The sequence below is a fragment of the Miniopterus natalensis genome, chromosome 4 (genome assembly GCF_054644295.1).
Source record: "Miniopterus natalensis isolate mMinNat1 chromosome 4, mMinNat1.hap1, whole genome shotgun sequence".
NCBI classification, from domain to species: domain Eukaryota; kingdom Metazoa; phylum Chordata; class Mammalia; order Chiroptera; family Miniopteridae; genus Miniopterus; species Miniopterus natalensis.
In genome coordinates this window covers 22665958-22677978 of record NC_142084.1, presented here as the reverse complement: position 1 = coordinate 22677978, position 12021 = coordinate 22665958, and the positions used below count along the sequence as shown (strand labels likewise).

Here is a 12021-nt window from a genome sequence, read left to right as displayed (position 1 = left end):
ATCTCCAGGGAATTATGCTGGGTAAAAAAAGCCAGTATCAAAATATTATATACAGTGTGTTTCCATTTATGTAACAGTTTTGCAATGCCAAGATTTTAGAAGTGGAGGACAGACTAGTGGTTACTAGGGCTACTAAGTAGGAGGAGGGACAGGAAAAAGGTTAGTGTGGTTATGGTTATAAAAGCAACAAGAGGGATTCTTGTGGTATTGGAACTGTTCGGTATCTTGACTTGTGGTAGATATATGAGCCAGCGCAGGTGATACAATTATATAGAATTTAATACACACATCCAAATGGGTACAAGGAAAACTGGGGAAATCTGAATAAGATTGATGGATTGTTCAGTGCCTATATCATGGTTGATATTATACTACAGCAGGTCCTCGAATAACTGTTTTATTATGTTTTTGAGATGCATAGGAACTTAATTCTTGTCTATATCAAGTAGTCCATGGTAAATTTGGTTTCATTATATGTCATTTTATTTAAAGTTACAGGATCTATCCATGACTTTATAGTTTTGTAAAATGTTACTAAAACAGTTTTCTGCTTACGATAATTATGACACTGGATTTGTGCATTTTCCCACACCAAACAGTTCTCCAATTCTTAGCAACTGGGTGTTCTGTAATTTAATTCAGTTCTGACACTAACTGTCTGGAATTAGCACATACCCACGGATTAAGAGCTCAGTCCTGTGTGACTGCCTTCCACTTCCAGTCCCATTTGCTAGGTCCAGATTGTCTGTACCTATACTTCTGTCCACTGACTATAAATCAGACATTCCCACAACCCCTTCCTCAGGTTCAGTAACTTGCTATAGTAGCTCATAGAACTCAGGGAAACACTATTACCAGTTTATTATAAAGAATACAACTCAAAAATAGCCAAATGGAAGAGATGCATAGGGCAAGGTATGGGGAAGAGGCGTGGCACTGTGTCAGCACCTCCATGTGTTCACCAACCTGGAATTGCTCTGACCATTGGTGTTTGAACTGAATCTTCAGCTTCTCCCCAGAGTTGGGGAAAATTCCTACTCTCTAATCACATAGTTGATTCCTCTGATAACCAGCTCCCATCCTCCAAGAGTCACTTCATTAGAATAAACGCGGGCCCTGGCCAGTTTGGGTGAGTGGTTAGAGTGTAGGCCCGAGGACTGAAGGGTCCCAGATTCCATTCCAGCCAAGGGTATGTCCTTCAGTTGCAGGCTCTTTCCCACCTGGCATGAGCAGGAGGCAACCAATCAATGTCTCTCTCTCACATCAGTGTTTCTGTCTCTCTCCTCTTTCTCCCTTCCACTCTTTCTGAAAAGCAATGGAAAAAATATCCTCAGGTGAGGATTTAAACCAAAAAAAAAAAGAATAAACTCATCCTGCCTAGGCGTGGTTCAGCAGTTGAGCATTGACCTGGAATCCAGGAGATCACAGTTTGATTCCCAATCAGGGCACATGCCCTGGTTGCAGGCTTGATCCCTAGTTGGGGGCCTGCAGGAGGCAGCAGATCAATGATGACTCTCTCATTATTGATGTTTCAACTCTCTCTTTCTTCCTCTCTCTCCCTCTCTCTGAAATCAATAAAGATATATTTAAATAAAAAGAATAAACTCAGGTGTGGTAGAAAGGGACTTACAATGAATAACAAGACACTCTTCTCTTTCCCTGGCCAGTATTGTTCAGTGGTTAGAGCATTGGCTCACTCACTGAAGGGTTGCAGGTTTGACCCTGGGCCCTGGTTGGAGCACGTGCAGGAGGCAACCAATCGATGTGTCTCTCTCACATCGATGTTTCTCTCTCTCTCTCTCTCTCTCCCCCTCTCCCCCCCCCCCCCCCGAGTCAGTGGAAAAAATATTCTCGGGTAAGGATTAACAAAACAAAAAAGACACTCCTCTCACCTCTATGAGAAGTTCTAAGAGTTTTAGGAGCTCTGTGCCAGGAATCAGGGACAAAAAACAAATATATATGTATTATAATATCACAGTTACCATTTGGGGAAACTGGGCAAAGGGTGTAAGAGATCTTGCTGTGTTATTTTTTTACAACTACATATGAATATATAATTATCTCAATTTTTAAAAAATCAGCTGAAAAAATAATTATGGTGGTGTTTTTTGTAAAGGTCGTCTACAGCTGCAAGCAGATCGCCATCAAGAAAGTATCCAAGCTAGAGATTCATTAATTCAGTCTTTGGCATCACAGTTAGAATTGGATGGCTTTGAGCATGGGCCATTCAGTGAAAGACAGATTAAAAATTTTTACAAACTTGTAAGAGAGAGACAAGAAAAGGAAGAAGAAACTGCCAATCAACTGATGGTAATTTTTTTTTTTTTTTTTTATGTCAGCATCTCTAGTTAAATTGTTTTAATTTTTGGATGGACCTTATATTCTTATATTTTTGGCTTAAGGTTAGGATAGTCTGCTACAAGGTAGAAGAAGCCTTTATGGAAGCAAATTTTTTAATGTGTATGAGGCTAAAAATATGAAGAAATGCAGACCTACATTTTTTATTCGATTTTAAGTAAAATTTCTTTTTAAAGCTAATGGTAAAGAAAAAGTGTGCTCAGAGTTAATAATTATTATCTGTGGAGGATAGCCATTTCATATTTTTATACTTTTTAATATATTTTCCTTAGTGTGCATATACCACTTTTATAATGAAGAAATGTTTGCTTAATGAATTGTTTAGTGAAAAAATTAATACTCATTCTTGTATGTATTTAGAATGACTTTGCAGAAAAAGAAACTCTGAAACAAAAACAGATAGATGAGATAAGGGATAAGAAAATTGGACTGGGAAGAATAATTGAGCTAAAATCAGAAATCCTAAGTAAGAAGCAGAATGAGCTGAAAAATGTGAAGTACGAATTACAGCAGTTGGAAGGATCTTCAGACAGGATTCATGAACTGGACCAGGAGCTCACAAAAGCTGTAAGACATAATAATTTTAAAGCACGAGATATTTAGAATCTTGTTTTTTTGAAGTATTTTATCTGTTGTTAATCCTAAGATTATGGCATGTTAGTTAAAATATCTACCTTGTCTAACAATCTCATGTAAAATGAATTCATCTAAATATGTTAACACTCAACTCTTCAGTTTTGGAACCCAGTGGATTAAAAATTAGAATTACCTGGGAAGCTTTTAAAAAGTGCTCAGGCTTAGACCTTACTTCAGACCTCTCAAACCAAACCCTCTAAGAGTAGAGCATGGAAATGTGCATTCAAAATAAAACTAGGTTATTCTAATGAGTACCTTGGTTAAGAACCACTTAAGTTAAAAAGAAAAGTATTTTTCTCTAGGTTCCATATACTGTAGATTTTATAAGATTTTTGCCATGGTATCACTTTTTTTATGGTGAAATCTTTCTTAGCCCATCTATTCTTCTCACAGATTTCCAAATTTTCTTCCTTGTTTCTAATCTGTTCTCTTCCTTCACATCTCTGCGGCCAAAGTAAGCATCCTAAAGCTTAGCAAATCCCCTTCTCAGATCTCACTTTGATAATTTAAGTAAACATTCCTTTTTGCTCCCTAACTTAACATCTGGTGTACGTTTTTGTCAGTTTAGCATTTTATCACATTATTGTTTTGTTGTAACAGGGTAGCATTGTTCCGGGACAGCGTCACACTGTTTTTATAGTTTCTATGTGACAGGAAATGCAGTGAGTTACATGGGTACTTGATAAATACTTCAGTATTGACTGAAGAGTTATGAAACTATAGTCTTAGACTATTTCTGAGACTTTCTCTTAACTTTGTATTAATTCTTATTCCCCCACTCTTGTTTGACCCTTTCATATTTATTTACTAATTCTCTAGTATTATAACATAGTAAGGTAACTTTATAAGATTTTCCTTAAAAATCTTATTCCTTATGTTTTTTTTCTCTTTTGGAGTGAGTAGTTGACTTCTAAAACACTTTGTTGTTATTTTAACACAAACTATATAAAACTGTGCTTTTTTTTTTTTTAAATTATTGATAAGGAACATGAGCTAAGCAAGGCAGAGAAAAACAGCAATGTAGAAACTCTAAAAACAGAAGTAATAAGTCTACAAAATGAGAAAGGAGACCTAGACAGGACCCTACGTAAATTGGACCAGGAGATGGAGCAGTTAAACCATCATACAGCAACACGCACCCAGATGGAGATGCTGAGCAAAGACAAGGTATGACCTTTCTTTTTGTTCTAATTATAATTTCTGGTATTTTAAGTAGATTATTTTACATTCATAATTGATACGCTATGAAGTATTTAGTTGGTGTTGGCTTTATATTTTAGGGGCTAAGTTGAGTTTAATACTCTATAAAATAGGATTTCAAGCTTAAAACTATTTTCTAATTAGGAAAAATCAATCATATAGAACTGTATACATACAAATACATATGTACATTGCTGTTAAATTTATATCTCATACAGAAGTTTTAATTTTTATATCATCAGACTCATTACTCTTTTCTCTTATGCTTAGAAAGGTTATGCCCACTCTTAGACTTGAGGAAATTATATGTTTTCTTGCATTTTTATGGTTTTTCTTTTTAAGCCTAGAACTTTAATCAATCTAAAATTTATTTTTGTTCTTGACGTAATGTGGAGATATTGAGCTTTATTTTTAAAAGATTTTTTTTTTTTTTTTAATAGGCTGACAAAGATGAACAAATCAGAAAAATAAAATCTAGGCACAGTGATGAATTAAATTCATTGTTAGGGTATTTTCCCAATAAAAAACAGCTTGAAGACTGGCTTCATAGTAAATCAAAAGAAATTAATCAGACCAGGGACAGGCTTGCCAAATTGAAGTAAGTAGTAGAAAACTCTTATTTTATGCTTTCATTTTTAATTGTTCTAAAGTCATTTATTGCCATGAAATGGTATGTCTTGTTAATTGACTTTAGTTCTCCTATATTTTACGAATTAAGTAAAATGGTAATGATTGGGGATCTCTTGTTCCTTGAAAGTTTGTAGAATTAAGTGAGTGGATTAAAATTCTCATTTATAAAAAGTGATACCTGAAACTATAAAATACCTAGAAGGAAACATATGGGGAAAGCTTTATTATATTGAAATTGGCAATCATTTCTTGGATATGACAACAAAAGCACAGGCAACAAATGCAAAGTAGACAAATGAGGCTACATCAAACTTAGAAAGTTCTACACAGCAAAGAAACATTAAACAGAGGGAAGAGGCAGCCTACAGAATTGGAGAAAATGTTTGCAAACCATGCACCTGATAGGGGGTTAATATTCAGAATATATAAACTCCTACTACTCAACAATAAAAAAAACACAAATAACTGGATTTAAAAAATAGGCAAAGGACTTGAATAGATATTTCTCCAAAGAAGATATACAAATGACGAATGAGCATGTGAAAAGATGCTCAACATCACTAGTCACCAGGAAATGCAAATTAAAACCACATCATGCCCAGCCAGTGTGGCTCAGCAGTTGAGCATCAAACTATGATCCAGGAGATCAAGGTTCAATTCCCAGTCAGGGCACATGCCCTGGTTGTGGGCTTGATCCCCAGCAGGGGGTGTACAGGAGCCAGTGGATCTATGACTCTCTTATCATTGATGTTTCTATCTCTCGCTCCCTTTCCCTTCCTCTCTCTGAAATCCATAAAAATATATTTATTTATTTATTTTTAAATATATCTTTATGGATTCCAGAGAGAGGAAAGGAGAGGGAGAGACAGAGATAGAAACATCAATGATGAGAGAGTCATTGATTGAGCCCACAACCCGGGCATGTGCCCTGACCGGAAGTCGAACCCCGATCGCCTGGATCCTAGGTCGATGTTCAACCGCTGAGCCATGCCTGGCCGGGCTATATATATATATATTTAAAAACATTACTTTACACCAGTTAGGATGACCAGTATCAAAAATGCAGAAAATATCAAGTGTTGGTGAGAATGTTGAGAAATTGGAACCCTTGGGCACTGTTAGCAGGAATGGTCAGCTGCTATCGGAAACAATGGGAAGTGTCAAGAGGAAGCACATGTGCATTCACATTTATCTGAAACAGATTTCTCAGAATAGTACCTGTCCTACCTATGTGCAGTTTACTGCAATATATCCTATGCTGTTTGATAAAATATGCTGAAGTGATGCATTGAATTGATTACATGACTTGCCTCATAAACTGCAAAATAAAAAACCCTGGTGTATATGCATGCAGGTTGGCTAGGGTGAAATTTAAGAGTTGGAGTGGAGATAAATTTTACTAGTGAGCAAAGTCTTTGATGAATGAGAAGAAATGATCAAGACATAAGTAGATGACAACAAGGAGGGGACAAAGGCAAAGTTCACAGGAAGGGGAGGAAGTAATATTGTGAATGGGCCCAAAGGAAATTAGGAGAATATTCTTCCCCTCTTCTCTCCCTCCAATAGACCCAGCAAGCACATTCTCCTTGCTGAGGCTCTTAACCTGAGATCTAAGACCATGAATCCCCAGAAACCAGGCAGAATTTCGCCTATACTACACATTTTTCTGGGACCAGGCCCATGACCACTGATGGCAAGTGAGTCAGTGTCTGAGGGGGAGAGTTCAGGCAGAAGTAACTATTGCCTGGACTTCTAAAAAAAGCACTTGGTCACAGCAAACTTTGTAATTTTTTTGGCAGAATTTATCTTATATCTACCTATTCAAACTTTTGAAACTTACATCTCATGTTTTAAAATTGTAATCTGTATTTTTTCTTATTTTATAGCAAGGAACTAGCATCAGCTGAGCAAAATAAAAATCATATAAATATTGAGCTAAAAAGGAAGGAAGAGCAGTTATCCAATTATGAAGACAAGTTATTTGATGTTTGTGGTAGCCAGGATTTTGAAAGTGATTTAGACAGGCTTAAAGAAGAAATTGAAAAATCTTCAAAACAACGAGGTAAGTTACCTGCTTTATATTATCAAGGCACTGTGACATTTATGAATGTTCATTGACAGGTAACTAAGGACGGGAGATTTAAAAACTTGATTCTGGAGCCACATGGCTTAAGTTTTAGTGCTGGTTCTATAACTTATTGCTGTGCAACTTCGTGCATATTGAAACCTTTCTGTACTTCAAATTCATCATCTGAGGACATAATTACCTACTACCTAGACCGTTAGGGAGTAATAAATGAGATTATGGCTATAAAACTCTTAGAACAGTTCCTGGCACATAATAAGCTCTAAAATTTTGTTACACTTTTGTGTGTTATCCAAAAGACAGATCTGAATGTATTGTTGTAGCCAGGATTGTGAAAGTGGTTTAGACAGGCTTAGGAAGAAATTGAAAATTTTTGAAGAATATTTAAGTATCAGAGAACTTTAAATTATTTAATGTGTTTATAAAGCAAGAAGAATAATCATAAATTTACAGTGGAGGATGTAAACATATTGACAAAACTGTATATTATTTTCTCCTCACTGGAAACCTATTTATTTTCTTAAAATAGCCATGCTGGCTGGAGCCACGGCAGTTTACTCCCAATTCATCACCCAGCTAACAGATGAAAACGAGTCCTGTTGCCCTGTCTGTCAGAGAGTTTTTCAAACAGAAGCTGAATTACAAGAAGTTATCAGTGATTTGCAGTCTAAGCTGCGGCTGGCCCCAGATAAACTCAAGTCAACAGAATCAGAGCTAAAGAAAAAAGAAAAGCGGCGTGATGAAATGCTGGGGCTTGTGCCCATGAGGTGAGAATAGGGATTTACATTACTGTACATGTAGCAGCAGCAGCAGCACTGTAAGAGGCACCAGCCCAATGCCTGGCATATGGTAGCAACTCAGTAGCACATCTTGAATGAATAAAAGTTGAAGTCAGGATCCTGAGTAGGTAAGCCCCATCTCATGTTACTTATATAATGAGAAGAAACAATGAATTTGTTTCTTTTTTTGTTTTCTTTTAAACTGTATTATGGCCCTGGCAGTGTGGCTTTTTTGATTGGGGTTGGACCATGCACCAATAGGTTGCTGGTTCAATTCCCAATCAAGTAACATGCCCAGGTTGCTGGCTTAATCCCTGTTAGGGGTTATGCAAGAGGCAGCAGATCAATGTTTTGCTGTCACATTGATGTTTCTCTCTAAAAAGCAATTAAAAATAATAAATAAACTATGTTATGTCTTTCCCACTCTTAAAAAGAATGAATCCTAGACGATTTTCTGTTTATTTTCCCCATGCTTGGCACAAGAAATTCAGATGATGGTCTATTTATAAATCAAATCAGAAAGTATGTGATGATTGCCTTGGTGTCTCCCACAACAGAACACAGAGCTGGTCAAAGACCAGTGACATGACCCTCAAGGAGCTGATGTCCCAAGAAAGGAAACAAGCTTTCAGAATTAGATATTTAGAAAGCTGTGTCTAATAAAGTGCTTAATTAGTTCAAACAAATGCATTATTTAAGAAAAGAGAAGCCACTGGAATACAGAATGAGGACAGGATTTTGAGAACAAGGTAGGAGGGGGAATGTAAACCACAGGGAAACTGGGAAACTCAGTTAAGAAAAGGAAAGGGGAGAGGAGAACAGTGTCTGTAAAGCAACAGAGAGTGTGACCTATGCTGCAATAGAAACGTTATCTGGAGTTGGGGAGTTATTTTTAGGGATTGATTCCCATAAATTGGGAGATAGTACTATATTATGTTCAGGTCTAGTTACAACTCTGATAGGTGATGAGCCATTCTAAGGGGTTTGATCAACAATGTGTTTTAGGAAACTTAATCTAATGTTAATGTATTGAATGGATGAGAGTGGAAAAAACTCTGGACGCAGAAAAACCAAGAGGGTCTGTTTTGGAAAACCAAAGAGGAGTTTCAGGAAAAGCAGAAAAGTTCTAAGAAGATGTGCTTTGTGGTAGGCATCCTCCAAGGTTGCCCCCAGTGATCCTGCCTCCGGCATTCACAGCCTTGTTCCAGGATTGGTCTGTGTGACTGATAAAATACAACAGAAGTGATAGCATGCCCCTTCCAGGATTAGATTATATAAGACACTCAAGCTTCCTCTTTTTCGCTCGTGGATCTGGGGAAGCCAGCTGTCATGTGAGCTGCCCTGTGGAGGGACCCACTTTGTGAGGACTGAGGCCTTTGAGCAGCCATTTGAGTGAGTGCACCATTTGGAAGCAGATTATCCAGCAGTCAGGCCTTGAGATGGCTGCGGCCCTGGCCGTCAGCTTGACTGCAACTTCAACAAGAAGCCCAAATCAGAAGTACCCAGATAGCTGCTCCTGATTCTCATATGTGTGATAAATAAATGCTGCTGTTTTAAGCTGCTAAACTTTGGCTATTCTGTTATGCAGTAGATAACTAATATAATCATTATGGGTGAAACCAGATTATGGCAGACTACAATGAGAACGTGATGAGGAAACAAAAGCAGTAGTTTGAGAATGAAAAGGAAGAGGAATAAGGCAGTATCTTGAAAAGAAAAATCTCAAAAGATTAAAGTTGGTAGAAAGTGCATGTCAAGGAAATTTGAGCTTAGTTCTGTGTCTACTGATGTATTATAACTAACAGAAATCAACATTGTATTGTATTTTGGGACCCTTGCCATCGCAGCTCCCCTCTTCCGAGTAAGGTGCCTGGTGCCTACCTTACTCGGTGCTGTAGTTTCATAATTATTCGTGTATTGTAACTCTGGTAACTATTTGCTGAATGAATGAGAACTGTAGTATCTGTCCCACGTATTTATTGCTGCGTAACAAAACTCCTCAAAACTTAGTGCCTTGCAATGATTTATTATGGTTTTTCATGGTTCTGTGGAATGATTGGGCTTAGCTGGGTGGTTTTCTTTTGAGGTCTTTCATGCAATTGCAGTTAGATGTTGGCTGCAGTCATCTCAAGGCTCTCCTGGGCTGGACGTTCAAGATTCCTCACTCACATGGGAGCCCAGCTGGGGCTGTCAAACAGAATGCCTTCACATGGCTCCCACATATGTCATGTGGCAGTATGACATATATCATATGGTTTTTGGTAGTATAGTGGCTGGGTTACCAAAGGAAGTACCCTAAGAGCAAGTATTCCAAGAGACTGGAAAGAGAAGCTGTAAGTCCTTTAAGGCCTGGGCCCAGAAATGGCGCACTGTTACTTCTGCTATTTTTTGTTGGTCAGAGCAGTCACAGAGCCTGCCAAGATTCAGCAAGTGGACACATACTTCACCTCTCAATGGGAGGCGTGGCAAAGTATTTGTGGCTAACCTTAATACACATGTACCCCAATATCTGGAGTGGCATCTGTGTGCTGTTCTGGTCACTGCACATAAGATAATCTGAAGCTAAAAAATTAAATATGTAGTCTTAGGTGATGATCGGTGCTGCAAAGAAAAATATAGCGGGGTCAGGGAATAGAGAGTATCTGAGGGTATAGGAGGGGAGTAGCTGATGAAGGTGGCATTTGAGTGGAGACCTTAGGGAAGTGAGGGACCCAGCCATGCAATTGTTCAGGAGAAGAGCATTCCAGGCAGTACAAAATCCCTGAGGCATGTTTGGCCTGAACGCCAAAGGAGAAAGTGGTTGAACATGAGCTTAGAAAAGTAGTAAGGAGCCAAATTTTTGTTATTCTCTTTGAGGAAAATTACACTTTCATTTAAAGCCCCAAACTTAAAAACAATATAAGACCACCATCATGAGTAAAATGTCAGATAAAAATATACCTGTTTATCATTTTGCTTAGTATTGACTCAGGTTCATTTATTATAGCAGCTAACTTAAATAAAAACTCAACTAGTACTTTCCCTTTTCTTCAAAATGTATTTTCAGTACCATATCTGTGTTGGTCCCTTTTACATAAAATCTCCTTGGAAAAGAAATGCTGTCACAAAAATAAGTGAATTGAGTTTTCTGAAAAATTTAAGAAACAAAATAAAACAGAACTTAACAGATCTCAGTAGCCCATTCTCTCAGGAAATAGCTTTACTTTTTCTTAGAATACTTAATTTTAAACATCTTGGGTAATCAAAAAGGCACTAAAATCTGGACCTCATCGGTAAGGGTTTTTTTGTGTGCAGGTGAAAATGTAAAAGTAGGATTAAGATTGTGAATGGATGCCTATAGTTCTCCACAGAGACATCCCCAGTCAAACAAGTGCTTGACTGTCCTTTGGCTATCGTAGTTGTGTCACTTTTTAGGTACTGGACACATAATTTAAGACCAACTTGTGGTCTATGATCACAACATTTAGGAAGTAATGTGAGCATGGACTTACTCATAATCTGCTTGCCTTCATATTTACTCGGGGGATTTTATTCATTTCTGTGGTAAAAAAAAATAAATTACACGTCTTCTATTGCCACAAATCAGTTCAGGTTGGCATTTCTTAGTCGTAGTGTAGACTTTTAAGAAATCATTAAGTAATAGCAGTATGTAAGAGCTAACCCTTGAGTTTCTAGTTTTTCCTTTAGTTTATTATAAAACTCCCATGAGAAACCAATATAATTTACTGCACTAATTTATTTAAATCAAGAATTTGGAATTTTTCCAAAATAAACTTGATAGCTTTTTTAAAAGCTAAAATACAAGTTTTATTCTTTTAGAGCTGTCAGCAACTTTGTAAATTATATAAATGTTTAATCATTTTGTTGTACACACAGAATATAATATTATATGTCAACTGTAATTGAAAAACATTTTTTTTTTAAAAAGACACTAAACCAGGAAAAGAAGAAATAATATGAGAAAGGCAATACTTAGATGCTAAATTGGGTTAGGTAATGTAGTAGATGAAACATTTAGAGAAGGGGGAGACAAGTAAAAGCTGGTTCTGAGAGAAAACCTCCTAGGAGGAGGGACTAGACTGCCTTGAAGATTGGGTGAAATTTAATAAGCTTCCGGGTTGGGACAGTGTTCTAGTATCATCACAGACATCTTGGATTTAGAAGGCAAAATGGAAAACATTCTCTCTCGATAGCCCTCTGGGCTGCCAAGATTTAAAACAAACATACCCATAGTTTTCAGTGTGAATTGTGCCTATGCTTATTATTTCTCTATTTTACCATAAAAGGATTTAATAAAATAATGAGAGTGAAGATAATAATATACATGTGGGG

The 12021-nt window shown here is 37.1% G+C and overlaps 1 protein-coding gene across 1 annotated transcript in view; it reads left to right on the top strand.

Annotated features, from left to right (window-relative positions):
* The window catches only part of RAD50 (RAD50 double strand break repair protein), a 66322-nt gene that overhangs the window by 22720 nt on the left and 31581 nt on the right, over positions 1 to 12021 (top strand). The window contains exons 8-13 of the mRNA XM_016197114.2: positions 2117 to 2310; positions 2719 to 2925; positions 3979 to 4161; positions 4635 to 4792; positions 6711 to 6886; positions 7440 to 7677. Coding sequence (XP_016052600.1) covers positions 2117 to 2310; positions 2719 to 2925; positions 3979 to 4161; positions 4635 to 4792; positions 6711 to 6886; positions 7440 to 7677 — 1156 coding nt within the window. The remainder of the gene's footprint in view (positions 1 to 2116; positions 2311 to 2718; positions 2926 to 3978; positions 4162 to 4634; positions 4793 to 6710; positions 6887 to 7439; positions 7678 to 12021) is intronic.